At 37.7% G+C, this 19,419-nt stretch overlaps 1 protein-coding gene across 2 annotated transcripts in view; it reads right to left on the bottom strand.

Annotated features, from left to right (window-relative positions):
- The window catches only part of LOC149079662 (LIM/homeobox protein Lhx5-like), a 240,657-nt gene that overhangs the window by 12,666 nt on the left and 208,572 nt on the right, over nt 1-19,419 (bottom strand). For both annotated transcript variants that reach the window (XM_089240271.1, XM_089240270.1), the window contains exon 5: nt 1,490-1,663. In XM_089240271.1, the coding sequence (XP_089096397.1) occupies nt 1,490-1,663 (174 nt within the window). The remainder of the gene's footprint in view (nt 1-1,489; nt 1,664-19,419) is intronic.

Genomic DNA, 19,419 nt, shown 5'->3' with positions numbered 1-19,419 from the left:
CATACCAAGTACTCAATCATACTAAGCACTGCGGTTAAAGTCGTTAATATTTTTCACAAATGCTGTAACATCATGTGCCTAAGGCCGAGATTACACTATGAAAGTTTTGTAAAAGCTCTTTGATAAAACACGAGAAATTCAACCAATAAGATCACCGGTTGAATTTTCTGGGATGTAACCGATGCGCTTATTGGTTGAACTTTTTCAGTTTTATAAAAGATCTTTTATCAAAATTTTATAGTGTAATCCCGGCCTTAAAACAAAGAGAGATCCCGTACCTTGGATAATTTGAAATTTTCCTAACTTACCTCGGAATACACGCACTGAACTTACACTAACTTTTGGTACTTCTTTTGCGTTTAAATAAAAAATTTACAATATTTTAGTTTTTCCATTTCTTTCCTACTAAAACCTCAGCTACACCCATTTCTTCTCTTCCATTTACATTTGGTTATCTCCTGGTGTTGGAAAAAACATGAAGGTTAGGCCGCTATTTCCACTATAAAAGTTAGATAAAAGTAGTTTCATAAAACTTGAAAAATGTAACCAATTAGTGTATCGGTTACATGCGAACGAATGTAACAAATAGGCTTATCGGTTGTTTTTCAATGTTTTGCACAAAAGATCTTTTATGAAACTTTTAATCCTGGTCTTACAGTGTAGGAATGCGCCCGATTGGAAACTTTTATCAAGTGAATTCCCTCTGTTCCTTTCTATAGTATAATGTAATTAAGCATTTCATTTACACGACACGTCTCCACCTCCAATATTGTTTACTTTTGTGAAAAAATAAACCACCTCCAATATAAAAGGATGAGCTGTTATTCATAATACTGGCGGCATTAACGAAGTGACAAACCATTGTAAAGGCATGTGATCGTCTGGAACGCATTTCTAGGGAACCGCGGTAACCAAAGTAAACATTCCGAAAGTGATTGTTGGGGGCCCAGGAATCATTGTTGCCCGACGGTTTTTCACCTATTTCGAGCATTTGCGTAGCTCTGATGAACATTTTTAAAGTAGCCTACGGTTCAATCCAGGCCCTGTTTGGTAAATATGAAAAATTTGGCAACGATCGGCCTAAAATTGTAGATTTGTATATATAAAGAACAAGCATACATACATACATACTTTGGCATTTATATATAAGATCAGCTTTGTCTCACATAATATTCATTTTATCAAAGCATATTAGATTTTTCTCATAGATATTAGCTTTGCCACACACAGAATAATAGCTTTGTCTCATAGAATATCAACTTTGTGATGCTGATTTTGGTTTTCATGAAGAATATAAGTTCTTTCATAAGAAAAATTACCTTTACAGTAACGAATATATATTCCCTTCGTCATGCAGAACATTATTACAATATTCAGTACCGACACAATATTCAATTATACGGAATATTGCATCGGTACGTGATTGGCCGCATAGCATAGATTTCGAAATTCTCCCAAAAAAAAAAAAAAAAACGAAACCTTAACTTACCAGGTCCCATGGCCGAAGGTAGAGGTTGCTCCATGCTAGTCGGTGGCGGAGGAACATTCTGTCCAGGGCCGAGGATCCCGGGGTAACCCATACCATCCGGTGGAGGTTGTCCCGGGAAAAAGTCGTAAAAACCAGGCTGACCACCGTAACCAAAATCACCGGGGCTGCCAGAATCTGTAAATTAAACGAAACAAGATCCATCTTTAAAAAAACAAAAATCGAACTCAATTATCAGATATTTTCATAAACTCTAGAAATATCTTCTATATATATAAAATTGATTTTCTGTGTGTGTGTCTGTGTGTGTGTGTGTGTGTATGTTCTCTATACAAATCTACAATTTTAGATCGATCGTCGCCAAATTTTGCATATATACCAAATGGGACCCGACTTGAACGATAGGCTACTTTAAAATTTCATCAGACCAGGTCAAATGCTCCAAATGGGCAAAAAACTGTCCGGCAACAATGGTTTTTGGGCCTCAACAATCACTTTCCGAACGTTTACTTTGGTTACCGTGGTTCCCTAGCGATGAGTTTCAGACGTGTTTATGTCTTTACAATGGTTTGTCACTTCTTTAATGCTGCCAGTTATGTATAATAGTTTATGCCTTTATAATGGTTCGCCACATTTTCAATACTCTCAGTAATGAGGCTTTTTGAATAGACGTCATAATCATCACCATCATCGCTTTGAGGGTCAGGAAAAGGGTGATCTTCATAGAAATCAGTATTAAAATTGCCGATTTAACTGCATAAATACGGAAATTTAGTGGGGGGGGGAGGGTTCCTGCCACATCAATAATTTTACAAATTGTATTTAATTCTCGATTTTTGAAATATTCAGTTCGCTTAGAGATATACGAAGCCCAGGAGATTAAATATGAAGTAATTAGCCAAACCTATACTTTTGAGTTGGATATTCGAGCAACATCATTGATTTCATTTATATCTTCTCAAGTATGAAAATTAATGTCTCCATATTGTCTCTTTTGATATTTATTTGCATAAATTCATGTGGGTTAGGATATTTTAAAATTAGTTATGATCCCGTGAAAAGTGCATCGAAAAAATTCCACAGCTTTAACTAAGGATTTTTGGAAGCTGGAACAGACAGATGGATAACTTGAAGTTCGGGGGGGTTGTCGAAATACCTAGCGCCCCTTAAAAAAAGAAAAATATATATTCATTTCTACGTTTCTGTGTAAATCTAGATTTGTTTATTTCATGAATCGCGCAGGTCGCCATATTGGTTAACTTGGACACGGTTTGTATGTCCCTCAAGAAAAAGAGAGGGAGATATCACGTGATCCAAAAAAGCCTCATTGAAGAAAACCCGGGCAGCGCCGGGCATTATAGCTAGTATCGTATAAAAATGGGCAAAAATGAACTTTTTTTCCTATAAAATCAAAATAGGGGATTATAAAGATTTCACGGAATTTTGTCGCTGTAACCGAGGTACACTTTTTCCAAGATCTTTTATGCAAAATATAATCAGACGCAATCAAATACCATGCACGAAATTATTTCATTACGACTAGGGTGGCCGTATTTAAGCTAAAAGAGAGAAATGTGGACCATAAATATATGAGACATTGTCAATTCTCCCAAAAACGGTGCTAATTTCAGACAAAATCGCTAAATATGAATTATAAATAGCCATTGGGAAGAAAAGGCATCATAACAATAGGTTCGCAGTGATTTAAAATGCACAGGAAAAAGAGTAAGACTGTCGTAAAAAACGGAATACAAATGCATAGGAATCAGCTGAGATCACCAATAACTGATGTTATAGCCGACATATCTTCGCAGCCGAGTGCGTTATAACGGAGTTTAACCCGGTATGCAACTTCCCCAAGTTTATAATCTTTCTCTTTAAGCCTAAATCAATTGCATACCCAATGAAGTTTTTTTTAGCTACTCCTAAACGAAAGAGACATCGCAACCCAGATATACCCTAAACCAGTGTTCTTCAACCTTTTTTACACCAGCGGACAGACAAAACCATTTAACGGACCAGCAGAAATAAGAAATAATTTGCGGATCAGAAAAAAAAAATTAACCATCATGGAAAATAATTCTTGGTCAGGAAAAGAAGTAAAAGTAGGAAAACTAATTTGCGGACCAACAAAAAAAATAATTTGCGGACTGGCAATAGATAAATATACAGGGTGTTGCCTTAAAAATACTTATGAAGGGTGTGACATCAAGCGTGACAAGAAAAAAGCCAATAATAAGTAGAAAAAGCGTTTGTTTGACAGCACGATTACAACACAGCCTGTGCAGCACATTTCATTGTCAGAAAGTATGATTGCAGGAGATTTTTGTACTTCTTATTGTACTTTATTTTGTACACCCACAGGCTGTGTTGTAGGCATGCTGTCAAATATAAATGCTTTTTTTTTCTATTTATTTTGTTGGGCTTTTTGTCCCACTCGACGTCACACCCTTCATAAGTATCTTTGCGATTTTTGCAGACTAAACGTGGCTTGCGATACTACGTTCTACGGCAATTTTCGTTCGTCTTGATGCCTAATATCACCCGCCTAATGTCGCCACTTCAAGGCAACACCCTGCATAAGAGGAATTATTTGAACAGTCAAAAAAATAAATACGAAAATATTCATTTGCGGACTGGCAAAAAAATAAATACGAAGAATAGTTTACAGTCCGTCAAAAAAAGTCTGCGGATCGGAAACAAAGGAAATAGAAAAAAAAGTTTGCGGACCGACAAAAAATAAATAGGAAAAGCAATTTGCGGACCGGCAAAAGACGAACAAATGAGAGGAAATAATTTGCGGACAGGCAAAGATAAATGAACGAAAGTAATTTCCAGACCACCTCCAGCAAAAAAAAACATAAACGATAACAAATTTAGAGACGGAATTTTAATTTCTAAACCTGAAATTATGTAGCGGCCACATAGATTGGGCGAAATATTTTGCGGACCGGTAGAAAATTCCCACGGACCAGACGTAGAAGAACCACCGCCCCAAAGAAGAGAAAAACAGCCACAGAATATAAGTTTTATCATCGCTTTTCTATATACACCACCTATCATTCGATGATGATAATAACGGTGGTGGTGTGGTGGGTGCCTTCCACCAAGGTATGTAAGGATAGACACATTGGGCCAAGGATACATCCATCCATAACACACAGACATTGAACAGGGGAGTGACGGCAACAAGCTGGAAGGGGCATGATGTGTGTGTGTGCGTGTATATATGACACGGCCGTGGTTTGAGATGTCGAACGCAGACGGAAATTCGAACCTCCACCGAGGAATTAAAATTGGAAGTAAAAGAAGCTTCTCCACGCACAGCAGAGTAAGTGTATGGTCGGTGGTGGATATAACAGGGGAAATGGAGAGAGAAGTGAGTGAGTTGGAGAGGATTGGAGGATTACAGATCTTCAGCAAGGAAACGCGACAGCAAACCATAAGCTGTAAAAGGATGAAATTCACGAAACGCCACCAAAAGAGAGGCTCCATCCATTCCTCTCTCTCACTCTCTGTGCTCTTCAACGTCCTTTTGCAGGGAAACGGCAGAGTTGAATTACTCTTTGTCCACGAGATATCCTACTTGTAATCCTTGGGATTAAAGTTGGCTGTCGAGTTGTGAAGCTTACAACTCTCTCTCTCTCTCTAGAGTTATATGTATGTGAGGGTATACGTACTTACTTTCTCTTCAATGGAAAAGGCTTCGTGTGCCCCCCAAGACTTTAAAAAATAATTTTTTTAATATATATATATATATAAGCCCCTCTTTTTTTATGTGTAAAACTTTTCCCCCTCATGTGTCAAACAAACGCTAGTATTTACATGGTGTCGTGTTTCAATGAGAGACAGTAAAAAAAAAAGTAATTTTTAATAGAAAACAAAAAATTGATTGGTTAAGTTTTTATTTTTTGAAAGCTTATGTCTTAGATATTTTTTTTCGGAGGAGTGGGGAGGGAGGGGCGGGGGGTTCGTTCTTCCAAAACAGTGGTTTTTCAGAAATTGCCTTTGGCTTTGAAAATATATATATATATATATATATATATATTTTTCACACAGTAGGTTTCAGGAATTGCCTTTTCAATCAGTGGCTTTCAAAAATATATTCTGTGAGCAGGCAGTGGCTTTCAAATGCATTCTACCAACAGTGGCTTTCAAATGCATTCTATCAAAAGTGGTTTTCAAATGCATTCTATCAAAAGTGGCTTTCAAATGCATTCTACCAACAGTGGCTTTCAAATGCATTCTACCAAAAATGGCTTTCAAATGCATTCTACCAACAGTGGCTTTCAACTGCATTCTATCAACAAGAGTTTTGAGAACAAATTCATTGAATAATTATCTTTAAACATTCGTTCTGTTAACAATGATTTTCAACAAGCATCCATTTCTTTTTCTTTTGTTTAAAAAAAATTATCGAACAAAAAAAAAAACTTGAGTGTTTTGAGAAAAACGCATTTTAGTGAAAAACATTAGCACGTGTAATGCCTGCCAGAAGTTTATTATATATTATTTTATTAAATAATTAAATATTTAAAAAAATATTTTTGGTACAACCAGAACAAAAGACTTGAACACATTTAGACGTAGGAAATTTCATAGTATTTAAAAATTGGAAAATTTGGTTTTTTTTGGGAAATTTGCGTGTACCCCCCCCCCCCCTCCTTTAAATACGATACACTTGCCAATGCCGAGAGACTAAATTTTATAGAAATACAGAGGTTTCTACCATGTTTCAAATTGGAATAATCGAAAAAATAAAAGTGGTATTTGCATATTATCTCTACACAAGAGGATCTAACGATATCAATAGCAATAACCACACCCACTATTAAACCATATCATTCGCGAAACCGAAACTATTATCCTTCATTTTCTATGATAAATTCTAAAAATAGAAAATGAAATTCTAAAAATTCCAGAGAGAATATATATTCCTTAAATTACAATCAAAATTTCCTGAAGATATTTTTTTCCTGGAATAATTTAAAAGGAATATCCGGGGGGGGGGGGAGGGGAGAAATGGTTCATGTACAACCGCTATTAATACATAGGGATCTCCTCTCTCTCTCCCAACATAGGAAATAGGATCGAAATCCACACAGCCGCACACTACCACCAACCCAACAGTTGGTGGAGACGAAAACGTCATTGGCACATGTTGCTTCTGGAAACGAAGTACGTACGTACGGGGGTGCCGCGGGTTCGAGTCCCACCACCGCTGCTGCTGCCTCTTGTTCTCGTAAATGTTAGGAGAGTGGGTGGCTGTACACTGCCGCTCTGTACAGAGGCAGAGAGTAAAGTATTCTGTGCAGTAGTCTTTTTTTTTTTTTCCATTCTTTCTCCCCGTGTTCATTGCCTCCGGAACTCCTCGAAGCGCGAAATTAAAGTAGGCATCCCGTCGCTCCCCAGTGGCTAATGCTTTTCCCCCGCGAGCCCACCGACGGGATACGTACTCAAGAGCCCTCCTCTCGTGCCGTGCTTTAGCGTGGTGTACTCTCACACACACATACACACTGTTCTCTTCTGTTTTATTTTACAAGACTTCCCAAGAGAGAGTGTGTGTGTGCATGTACAGGAAAGCAAGGATGAGGAGAAGACCGGATTTTCGCGCTCCCACAGCTGACCCCTTGGGGGTGGTTCGTTCTATATGGACTATCCGCCGGCGAAACCCACACTTAATTTCCCAACCAACACATTTTTACACACATACCATAAATATCCTATTTTTTTTTCCTCCCCCTCCACTCATGCAGTTATCCCTCGCCACCAGCCGCATTTACAACAGTAAACACCAGTTGAGGACAGCACTGATTTTCCGGCGAGTATTCTGGACGTTTATTGATGGCGTGAAGAGTTTTTAGTGGTCGAATGTCAATGGAAATTATGTCCGAATAATTTTTTTAGTGGCCACAGGATTGAAAAGAGCCGTCTTCTTTCTAAATTTTACTCAAGGAAAGTTCTAGGTCATCGGTGTAACATCAGAGGTCTGTCTTCAGCCTTTTTTCTGAGTTGCGAGCACTGCCTGTGTAGCCATTATCAAAAGAAGAGCACTATTACGACAAGTTGACATACGAATGCACGAAATCAGGACGATTTCGCCATGAATGCAAGTTGTACGAGGTGGTGAATTGGAAGGTTGATCAAGTGCTCGTGAGCACGAAATCGGACACGAACATCGAGCACCCTGGATTGCCTCAAGCAGTGGTGTGCTCGTGAGCAACGGGTTGAAGATGCCTGATGCTACTCAAGGTTCATAGCTGTACTGGCTGTTTCCGACAGTAAATTTAGAAATTTGTGTCCGCTGCATCCTCGGAAACTTACATATACGCTACCAAGAACAATGTTGGGTGAGAGGACAGTGTTGTAACCGGTCAATTGCTTAGAACAGTGTTTCCCATGGTGGGCGATGGAATGGTCCAAGGGGGCGATAGAAGCTTCGGGTATAACATAGGATCTTATGAATGATCCTATTGTGAACCCACTTGAGTTGGGGGCAATGAGAGAAAAAAATTTCTGAAGAAGGCGGAGGGGGGGCGACAGAACAAAAAGTTTGGGAAACTATGGCTTAGAAGTTTATATCTTTCTGCAATATTCTGGACTGTCCTACATTGTCAAGAACATTATGGATGGGACAAATGGTATCGATACAAAAAAGACACTATGTGGAGAATTTTTTTCTAAAAATGTCACTGATCACACCAAAATTTTGTACCTCATGGACTACTGAACTCCAAATTTCGTGAATTCTCTGACATGTTTAACTTTCTTAAAGTCTATCCTTGGTGTCTCGAAGATGAATCGGAATATAATGAAGTGATGTAATAAAAATAGAAATTGATAATAAAATGCTCACAGACCACCATTAGGTGAACGCTAAAATAGACATCAATGTCCATTTGTTAGATTAGTAGTACCTAAAACCCTTGTTGACAAAATGCATGTTTGAAAATCATTTTTGACAGACCATATTCACAAACCAGTTTCGGCCGAACTATGAACTATATTCTAACAATTTTTGACCGACTCTAAGTTTAAAATCCATATCAGCTATCCATATTTAACGCATGTTTGGTATAATTCATATTTAAAGCATGTTTGGTATAATTCATATTTAACGCATGTTTGGTAGGTATAATTCATATTTAAAGCATGTTTGGTATAATTCATATTTAAAGCATGTTTGGTATAATTCATATTTAACGCATGTTTGGTATAATTCATATTTAAAGCATGTTTGGTATAATTCATATTTAACATGTTTGGTATAATTCATATTTAAAGCATGTTTGGTATAATTCATATTTAACGCATGTTTGGTAGGTATAATTCATATTTAAAGCATGTTTGGTATAATTCATATTTAAAGCATGTTTGGTATAATTCATATTTAAAGCATGTTTGGTATAATTCATATTTAAAGCATGTTTGGTATAATTCATATTTAAAGCATGTTTGGTATAATTCATATTTAACGCATGTTTGGTATAATTCATATTTAATGCATGTTTGGTATAATTCATATTTAAAGCATGTTTGGTATAATTCATATTTAAAGCATGTTTGGTATAATTCATATTTAACGCATGTTTGGTATAATTCATATTTAAAGCATGTTTGGTATAATTCATATTTAACGCATGTTTGGTATAATTCATATTTAACGCATGTTTGGTATAATTCATATTTAAAGCATGTTTGGTGTAATTCATATTTAAAGCATGTTTGGTGTAATTCATATTTAAAGCATGTTTGGTATAATTCATATTTAAAGCATGTTTGGTATAATTCATATTTAAAGCATGTTTGGTATAATTCATATTTAAAGCATGTTTGGTATAATTCATATTTCAAAACAATTTTTGACCTTTTTTTTCTATGTCTGAAAACTATTTTTTCATAGAATTCATGTTTGAAAAACTTCTTCTCCAGAATTCATGTCAAAAACCACTTTTGACAGTTCCATGTTTGAAAACTATTTTTGGCCGAGTCAATCTTAAAAAAAAAAAACCATTGATAGAATCCACATTTAAAAACTCTTTTGACATAATCCATGCTTAAAATAGTCCATTTTTGACAGAACCCGGGTCCCTCGAATGCTCTGCCATCTAAGCTATAGTGACAACTAGAATATTTAACCAAAGTGGCTCATATATGCTGAATGGTACTATGCCGTGGTCGTTGACAGCAATCAGCTATGGCTCGTAACATCAGGACACCAGATGGCGACATATATTTAGAGAAAGATGTAATCTTCCATGTAACCATCTAAAGTTTAGAAGATGGTAGAGCACTCGACCGGCATTCGAGGGACCCGAGTTCGTGTCCCGGTAGGGGGACAGAGATGAGGATTTTTCCAAAAATCAGCATCTCTACAAAATTAGCCAGTTTTTCCGTACTATCTTGTTTAGTATAGGATCCTATGGGTTGACTTGAGCTAAGGGGGTGTCGATCGATGGAACAAAAAATGGGAAACTTATGTAGTAGAGAATTTCTACTGCACTATACGTTTTACTCAATAAATATGAAAATTATGCAGTAATTATTTCAAAAAAATAGGGATCAATAATTTAATCATATCGACAAACCCATGATTCTTTAGTTTTTCCCGAAAAAAAAATCCAAAAATTAAAATGATAAAAATTCCAAAAAAAAAAAACCATTATTAAACAGGAAAAAAAAAACAGGACCTCTTTCCGGCAACAAGTCTCCTTAACTAAAAAAAAAAAAAAAAGCGGGATAATCAACAAATAACTCACGCATGCGTATAAAGCAAACTTATTTACTTAAGCATATTTCCCAACATTAGAGAGTAATGAGTCCATCCCATGTTAATGCCTTCGCCAACGAGAATAAGAGTCTTTCTCTCTCGTTCAAAGATGAGAATTTCTGGCAAACGAAAATTATGCGCATTTTCTCTCTAAATCAAGCCTCTAAACGACTTCCTCAAGCTATAATTGAAATGTTTCTCCCTCCACCAACCCCTCTCTTGAAAAGTTTTCCCACTTTTCCTGTCTCTCTCTCTCTTATAACACACAAGTAAATCTACATTCAAGAGATGGCCGCCCATCAGAAACTTTTCTGATTAGTCTCTCTCTGAGAGATAGAGAGAAATAAATATTATTAATTTTTCCCTCCAACATCTCTCTCTCTCTCCAATCATCTTTTCCTGAATTAAGCGATTCCCGAAAAGTCATTAGCCATTAGTTCGAGAGAGGTGTGTGTGTGAGAGAGAAGCCTGCTTCACTCTCAGTGTTCTAGAGCCTATCATTTTGGTCTGATTCAAAAGCTGCCAGTATTTGAGTGATGATCACCCAGCATCATCGGCTTCAATTAATTCCCGTGAATTACATGAAAAGGACCAAAGGAATAGGAGGAATAATTTTTAGAGAGAAGGAGGGGAAAACTTGAATTGCTTTTGCCCTTTTCTACCCCCCCAAAACGTTCGGAAAATTCGTTTTAACGAGAGGATTTTACAACACATACAGTTGATTTTCTCACGAGGAGAGAGAAAACACATTATAGAAAATATTTCTCCTATTTTCTCTCTCTCGGAAAATCTATGTGAGTGTTTGGAAATTTTAACAATTTTGGTCACCGCCATTGTATTCCGAGATACGTACGCGTAAAAATGTTGTACTAGATGTATGTATACCGTAAAAGTTTCCATGTGCCTCTTGTAAATTGAACGCTGTTGTGCCCTCTTCCATCCTTTTGTTAATAAATATACCGTTCAGAAAACTCCATTATATTTCAGAATTACGGAAAACTTTTATTTCTGTTAAAAGTCAGAATTATTTCGGGGAAAATTACGTGTATTTCCCCCGCCCGCCCCTTATTCTATAATCAGCCAAGAAGTTTGTTTCTACGGAAATTGTTTTACGGATTTGATTGTGTCAGTAATGATGGTTTTGAGTTAATTGATTGTTGGTTAATTAATCAATTAAGTTTCTGATTGATTTTCGGTTATTGATATATATTATAGGATTTCTTTTTGTTGTTTTAATTGATGTAAACTTGAACTGAATATCAAGGAAACATTTTATTTTCTGGATATTACGCTGAGGTGGACTCGGAAAGAAAAGTTATCTTGTCTCCGTCGGGACTCTCTCGAACCCAGGCCCTCTTGCATACCGGGCACAAGAATGCTACCATCTGCACCACTGGAGCTGCCTTCCTTATTTCACGCACTGTGGCGTGCGGCACTGAAGTAGAGACTGAATTGAACTGAATAGCTTGGGAGAATTTTGAAATTCTTGAAATTGTTTTGTGATTTTGTTCTAATTGAAAGATATTTAAGGAAAATAAAAAATTGCGCATCTCTCATAAGGGGGGAGGTGGAGGTCATTCAAGTATTACGTAAGCGGAATTTTGGTCATTTTTGACGCCCCCCCGTCAGCAATAGTAAGCAAAGCACCGACTCCTCCCCTTTTGTCAGCAAAATTAAGAAAACTTGGCTCCAAGCATCTTGAACTGGTACGAGTCAAAGGAGTCTTCTAAAATCTAGGATTCTTCGCTTAACACCCCCCCCCCCCCCCCAGAGGAATACGTAGAGGCATGGGTGGCCCTTGCTATATTTATTACGGTATATTTATTCCCCCCCCCCCTTCCCGAAACATACAAGAATTAAAATATTTTTGGACACGTTGAAAGCAAATATTGAAGGAAAAATATCAAGTATATTTTTTGTTTTCATCAATTTCTTGCAATTTAAAATGTTCTTTTGAAAGCTAGTTAGCTTGAAACTTCCTTGGAAGATTTACTCCCCCCCCCCCCCAAACATTCGGTTTCGTCAGTGTCGCCTCCTCCCCGCAAAGGAAATCTTGAACCAACCCCGCCCTCTAAAATTTGGCATCTCCTCCAGAGATTTTCGACCCACGACATATGTAAAACTTCATTTTCCCCGACTGGTTCCGATCTTGCTGCAACCCATGTCTGTAAAACTTACCAGCATCATGGGGCTCCCATGTCAAGTGATGTTCCAGAATCAGAGCCGTTTTAATGCATCGGTCCAACCGAGTATGGTACGGGGGTTCTTAAGTGCATAGGAGGCCACGTTACGATGAGATTTTGTACCATAATTTTTCTATAGAGCAAGTATGAAAATTGGTTGGTATGGACTTTTCGTGTGGCAGAGACCCCTTGGACATCATCACTTTGCCTGATGTTGACCAACAACCTATGATGTTGGTGAGAGGGCCCTCTCGCTCTCTCTCTGTCTGGGCCTCTCTCTCTCTACTTGATTGCAAGAATTAGAAGGATAATGCCTTTACCATTTACGTACATGCTATAACACTTTCGGAAATCGCAGACCGTTTTACAATTTCATATTTTCATACCCTATTACTTAGGGGCCGTTCAAGTATTACATCAGCAGATGTTTAGCTATTTTTGACACCTTCCCACGCCCCGTCAGCAAAACTCCCGCTCTTGTCATCAAAATTTCGTCAGGTCTGCCCCCCCCCCCTCTACCTCCTAAAGCATATTAGGACCAGAGACGTACGCAAGGAAGGGAAGGCATGCCCCCCCCCCTAACGATCAAAAATTCGTTTTTTTAATGCAAAAAATTGTAAAAAAAAAATAAAATATCGGAAGGAAGTACCTTTATATGTTATTATAATCAATTTCTGTTCATTTAAATGCCATTCGAAGGATAAGAACTCAAAATTGCTTTTCAAGAAATTCATTGCGACCCCATATCCTTCTGGGTTACCTGATGTGGTCCGCCACCTCAAATCTAATTTTGTAAAAATGAACTAAGCGGCACCTTTACAGATCGATTAAGTGGTCCGCGTCACAATTCCAGAGCATTTAAGCGGCCCGTACCACATTTTAAAATTACTCAGGTAGGCCCGCCGCACATTCACAGCTCACTGGAGTGACCCGCGGTAGAGTTCCAGAACATTTAAGCGGTCCTCGTCGCATTTAGAGGTTCCCTCGAATGAAACGTGGCACAGTTTTAGAGAGCCCTCAAGCGGCACCCCTCCCCCCCCCCCAGTGCATCTCTACGCCACTCAAGTTACCCGCGGAACATTCCCAGGTTACTTAAATGATCCGCGTCATGATCACGGTTCGCTTGAGTGACACGCGGCAGAGTTCCAGAGCACTTAAGCGGCCCGCGACACATTTCTAGAGCACCCGAATGATCCAGAGCCACTAAAGTCACCCGCGCCACATTCCCAGGTTACTTAAATGATCCGCGGCATGATTACCGTTCACTCGAGTGACCCGCGGCATGATTACCGTTCACTCGAGTGACCCGCGGCAGAGTTCCAGAACATTTAAGCGGTCCTTGGCACATTTAGAGATTCCCTCGAATGAAACGTGGCACAGTTTTAGAGAGCCCTCAAGCGGCACCCCCCCCCCGAGTGCATCTCTACACCACCCAAGTTAACCGCGGCACATTCCCAGGTTACTTAAACGATCCACGGCATGATCACGGTTCACTTGAGTGACACGCGGCAGAGTTCCAGAGCACTTAAGCGGCCCGCGACACATTTCTAGAGCACCCGAATGATCCACGGAACACCCAGAGATCACCAAAGTGCCTCTATATAGAGGATCTACGAACGGGTAAAATGTTAGTTCAGGTGCCCACAAGCTATCGAAAGGTTTTGTTTTTCTCCGTCTTTGGCACACCGAGTAAAATGTCATTAAGAATCTATCTTCTATATATATAAAATTGATTTTCTGTGTGTCTGTGTGTCTGTGTGTGTGTATGTTCTCTATACAAATCTACAATTTTAGATCGATCGTCGCCAAATTTTGCATATATACCAAATGCGACCCGACTTGAACGATAGGCTACTTTAAAATTTCGTCAGACCAGGGCAAATGCCCCAAATGGGCAAAAAACTGTCCGGCAACAATGGTTTTGGGGGCTCAACAATCACTTTCCGAACGTTTACTTTGGTTACCGTGGTTCCCTAGCAATGCGTTTCAGACGTGTATATGCCTTTACAACGGTTTGTCACTTCTTTAATGCTGCCAGTATATGTATAATAGTTTATGATGGTCTTTATAATGGTTTGCCACATTTTCAATACTCTCAGTAATGAGGCTTTTTGAATAGACGTCATAATCATCACCATCATCGCTTTGATGGTCAGGAAAACTGTGATCCTCATAGAAATCAGTATTAAAATTGCCGATTTAACTGCATAAATACGGAAATTTAGTGGGGGGGGGGGGGTTCCTGCCACATCAATAATTTTAAAAATTAAATTGAATTCTCGATTTTTGAAATATTGAATTCGCTTGGAGGTACGAAGCCCAGAAAATTAAGTATGAAGTAATTAGCCGGATCTACTTTTGAGTTGGATATCAATGCAATAGCATTGATTTCAACTTTTTATTTATATCTTCTCAAGCATGAAAATTAATGTCTCCGTATAGTCTTTTGATATTTATTTGCATAAATTCATATAGTTTAGGATGTTTTTAAAATTAGTTTTGGGCCCCGTAAAGTGCATCGAAAAAATTCCACAGCTTTAATTAAGTATTTTTGGAAGCTGAAACAGGCAGAGATGGATAACTTGAAGTTCAGGGGGAGGGAATCGGAATACCTAGCACCCATCAAAAAAAAAAGGGGGGAGGGGACTATTCATTTCTATGTTTATTTAAATTTAGATTTGTTTATTTCATGAGTCGCGCAGGACGTCGTCATATTGGTTATCTTTAGACACGGTTTGCATGTCCCTCAAAGAAAGAGGGAGATATCACGTGGTTCATAAAGCCTCATTGAAGAAAACCCGGGCAACGCCGGGTATTATAGCTAGTATTTCATATTTTTATAAGGGCTTGGTCGATGGCGTAAGCGTCGTTCAAACCTTTCTCTCCCTCCCCCGCCCCCGTTATCAAACCCGAAACCCCCGCCCTCCCCCCTCCATCGATGCTGACGTAATACTTAAATGCCCCCTCCCACAAACTCCAAGTGTGTTATTTGATGAAGCAAGATTTTTCCAAAGTAATCGTGAAATTTTTCTTGCTGAAAAAACATAAAAAACGAAAAAAATTTTCGAACGTGCCCATCGTGACATTGAAATGAGTTTCGAAACATTTTCCAGTTCAAAAAATGATTGATGACTATTCATTGAGAGGTACTTTAGGATCGGCACGGAAACATTTCAGCGCGTAATCAGAAATTATTATCATCTTATCATCAAGGACTCGAGGCAGCCTGAGCATGCATCATGCAAATTTATCGTTTTCTCTCGAGAACATGACCAGAAGATAAGCAGAACCCGCACGTGAATATCTATGTGAACACAATCACAAGACGTTATCATCATCATCATCATCATCAAATTTATTACAGGGTGTCAGGAAATGCCCTACTAACATGTAGGGCAGTTTCAAACTGCACCGTTGATGCCTGAAAGCTGAAATACATTTGCTAGAATCGTAAGGTGGGATGTAAGTCGTAACGTTTGGGAAATCGGTGACTTTTAATTGCGAAAAATTTCGTTCTATTTAACGTGGTCGCAACATGATTAAGCTGCTGCCGTGCCTACATTAGGTAGGCAGTATGAGTTTTTACGAGGCGCTTAAGTGATTTGGTAATCTTTCATGAGTCACTTGAGTGATTTGGTATTCTTTCATGAGTCACTTGAGTGATTTGGTAATCTTTCATGAGTCACTTGAGTGATTTGGTAATCTTTCATGAGTCACTTGAGTGATTTGGTAATCTTTCATGAGCCACCTAAGTGATTTGGTAATCTTTCATGAGTCACTTAAGTTATTTGGTAATCTTTCATGAGTCACTCAAGTGATTTGGCAATCTTTAATGAGTCACTTAAGTGATCTGGCATTGCCTTCCCCCCCCCCCCCCCAGCGTCGAGGTTAAAGCCGACTGATCTAATGTATTATGAACGGATTACTATTACTACATGAACTAACATCATCATCATCATCATCATGGCCCCACCCCCAGCAATCATCGTGCCCCTCACCCCAGACTTTCGAGTCTATCTCCTCCTATGCGTATGAAAGACCTGGAAATATGCCGTGAGTCACTTAAGTAAGCTAGACATGTGCCAATGTGTCAATTATGGTCTGAAAATGTGCCACGGGCTAGTTTAGTGATTTTTAAATGTGCTGTGAGATGCTCCGCTCACGTGATTTGGAAATCTTTCATAAGCCACTTAAACGATCTGGATACGCGACGCGAGCGGTATGAAGGACCTGGAAACACGCCGCGAGCCACTTAAGTAATCTACAGAAATGCACTGCGGACAACTTCAGTGATCTGAAAATGTGTCGCGGTCAATTTGTGACCTGAAAATGCGTAGCGGGACATTCATTTATTCAAATCGAGCATAACTCCGGTCTATATATCTCCCTAGGCAATTTACTACCGATTGAGTTGTGCTGTCACTAATGTGTCGCGGGACACATTAGTGAGCTGAAAATGCGTAGCGGGACATTCATTCATTCAAATGGAGCATAACTCCGGTCTATATATCTCCCTAGGCAATTTACTAACGATTGAATTGTGCCGTCACTAGTGTCCCACGACACATTAGTGAGCTGAAAACGTGTCGCGGGTCACATCATTGACCTGGAAATGCGACGCGGGACGCATTAGCGACCTGGAAACATTCCACGAGTCGCTCACTGTATCTCTTCACTTAAAATTCCAAGACGATCCATCGAATTCTACACAACCATCCGAAGACTTAATTCAAAAAAAAAAAAACATTGTGCAAATAAAATTATTCAGATAGAAATTTTTATTCATTTCCTACGGATTAAGAACGAAAAAAAATGAATGAATAAAGAAATCTAATAAGTGTGTTGTTTTCTTCGGGAAAAAAAAATAATTCTTATAATTTTAATTGGAGAATATTTTTCTTAATTTTTCTGTTTTTCTGTCCGAATATATACTATCCCTTCCCCCATGATAATACATAATGAGAGTTTCTATTATTTTATTCATTTATTTTTCTTTTCTACAAACAAGTTTGGTTGCTCCAATTCCATCTCCTTACACGCCGGTGCTTTTAATCTTGTCTCTCATACGAGAGTAAAGGTAGAGGTTAGAGTGCCGAGAGAGAGCCCCTTAAGGGCACAGGAGAAGAGGGGGGAAAAAAACTCTCTCTCTCTCTCTCTCGCTCCCACAATTCCACTTTTCCCGGAAAAAAAAAATTAAAAAAAAATTATTTTTTTTTCCCCTCGGAAAATTTCACCACCGATTCGGAATCTCATTCATCAGAGAAAAGCAAAAAAAAAAAAATAGAAATAAAATAAATATTTTAATTTCTTAATTTCAATTCTGACGAAGTGCCAAGGACAGAAGTAGTATTAGAATAATAATAATAATAGAGGGGGGGGCTTAAGAAAATTTTTATTAATTTCGCACTTCTTGAACCGCAAAAAAAAAAGAAAAAAAAAATTAAAATTAAATAAAAGATTTCGTTTCATAATGAGCTAAATTCAGAAATAAATGAATTTTTTTTTTTAGTATTATTTATTATTATTATTAAATTTCTTTTCCCGCTGGATTCGGGGGGGGGAAAAAAAGGGAAAAATAAATGAATTCCAACTTCTTGATGATGATGATGATAAAAAAAAATCCTGAAAAAAATCCCCAAAAAAAATTTTTTTTTCTCCTCACACATCTTAATTTTCTATAATTACTTGGGCCTTATGAAATATATGATTTTTTTCATTAATTTTTATTTTTGAGACCATTAAAGCAACGATGGATACTATTCATAATGTTTATTCGGATTAACAATAGTCAGCTATTATTCCAAAAAAAAAAAAAATTTTTTTTTTGTGTATGTAATTTTGCTTGGAGCTATACATTTAGACTATTGTATGGAAATAAACAACCGGGGAAAAATGTGAATTTAGTTGAGTTTTCTCCACTCCTGCTTATATTTAATCAGCAATTTCTATTTTATTTATTTTTTCCCCAGAGGTTAAGATATACACAACGGAGAGTGAAAGGAAGAACATGGAGAAGGATGTGGTGGAATATACTTTATCCTTCTCTTATCCCACCCCTGATGCAGTAATTTGTATGTAAATTGCGGCCGGTTATGAGCCAACCAGCCCATGAAATTACAATTTCTTCGAAGCAAGATGTGAAAGAAGAAGAAAAAATTTCCCGTTAAAAAGATAAAAAAAAAAATTGTTACTGACTGAGGAAAGTTGAAATTGGATTTTTCCCCGTGATTTTCAGGTACGAGAGAGAAAAGATGGGTTTTGCCTTCGGGACAACACCACACAACCACCACCAACAACACCAAGAACAAAATAAAAACCTATAAACACATACCCACCAACGTAAATCATATTAATTATTTAAAAGTGTTAAGGTGAAGAGGAGGAAAAGATAGTGTTTAGGGTATAGGGAAAAAGAAAGAGTCTTGGTCCGAGTCAAGTGCGTTGTGTTACGTGTATAAATATGTACGAGGTTTATCATCATCATTATAATATAAACCACAAACCTCTTATAACCGACAAACTCACTTATCAGTGAAAAATTGAGTTTGCTCTGAAGAAATTTTTTATATATGTACACTGTATATATGCATAAATAAATTGAAATATGTAATGCGAAAATTTACTTTTCGAGTTTCTGACATTATAAGGTCAGGATATAATTTGCTTATACCTTCATTATGAGTGTCGTTGAGGTTCTTTTATAAAGAAATATATTAAATTTGAATTTCTGTAGGGGTGTATATAGTGGATGAAAATTTATGAATTTTGTTTTTCTGAACAATATAATGACAATAGTTTTTTTTTCCCCGTAACTAGAGTGTAAATTGATTTTTCGCATGGTAATAATAACGTTCGTATATTGTATATGATATTGAAATGCGTTTAAATATTCATATATTTTTTTGAGAAATTGGATATTTTAGCACTTTGGGATTCAGAGGAATTCTGGAATGGTAAGAAATATTTAAATTTTTCTTTTG

The sequence above is a fragment of the Pholcus phalangioides genome, unplaced genomic scaffold (genome assembly GCF_987345545.1).
Source record: "Pholcus phalangioides strain wild (caught in Gottingen) unplaced genomic scaffold, Ppha-v1.0 ptg000012l_1, whole genome shotgun sequence".
NCBI lineage: Eukaryota > Metazoa > Arthropoda > Arachnida > Araneae > Pholcidae > Pholcus > Pholcus phalangioides.
The sequence above is the reverse complement of the archived record's forward strand: the minus strand, read 5'-3'. Positions and strand labels throughout refer to the sequence as shown.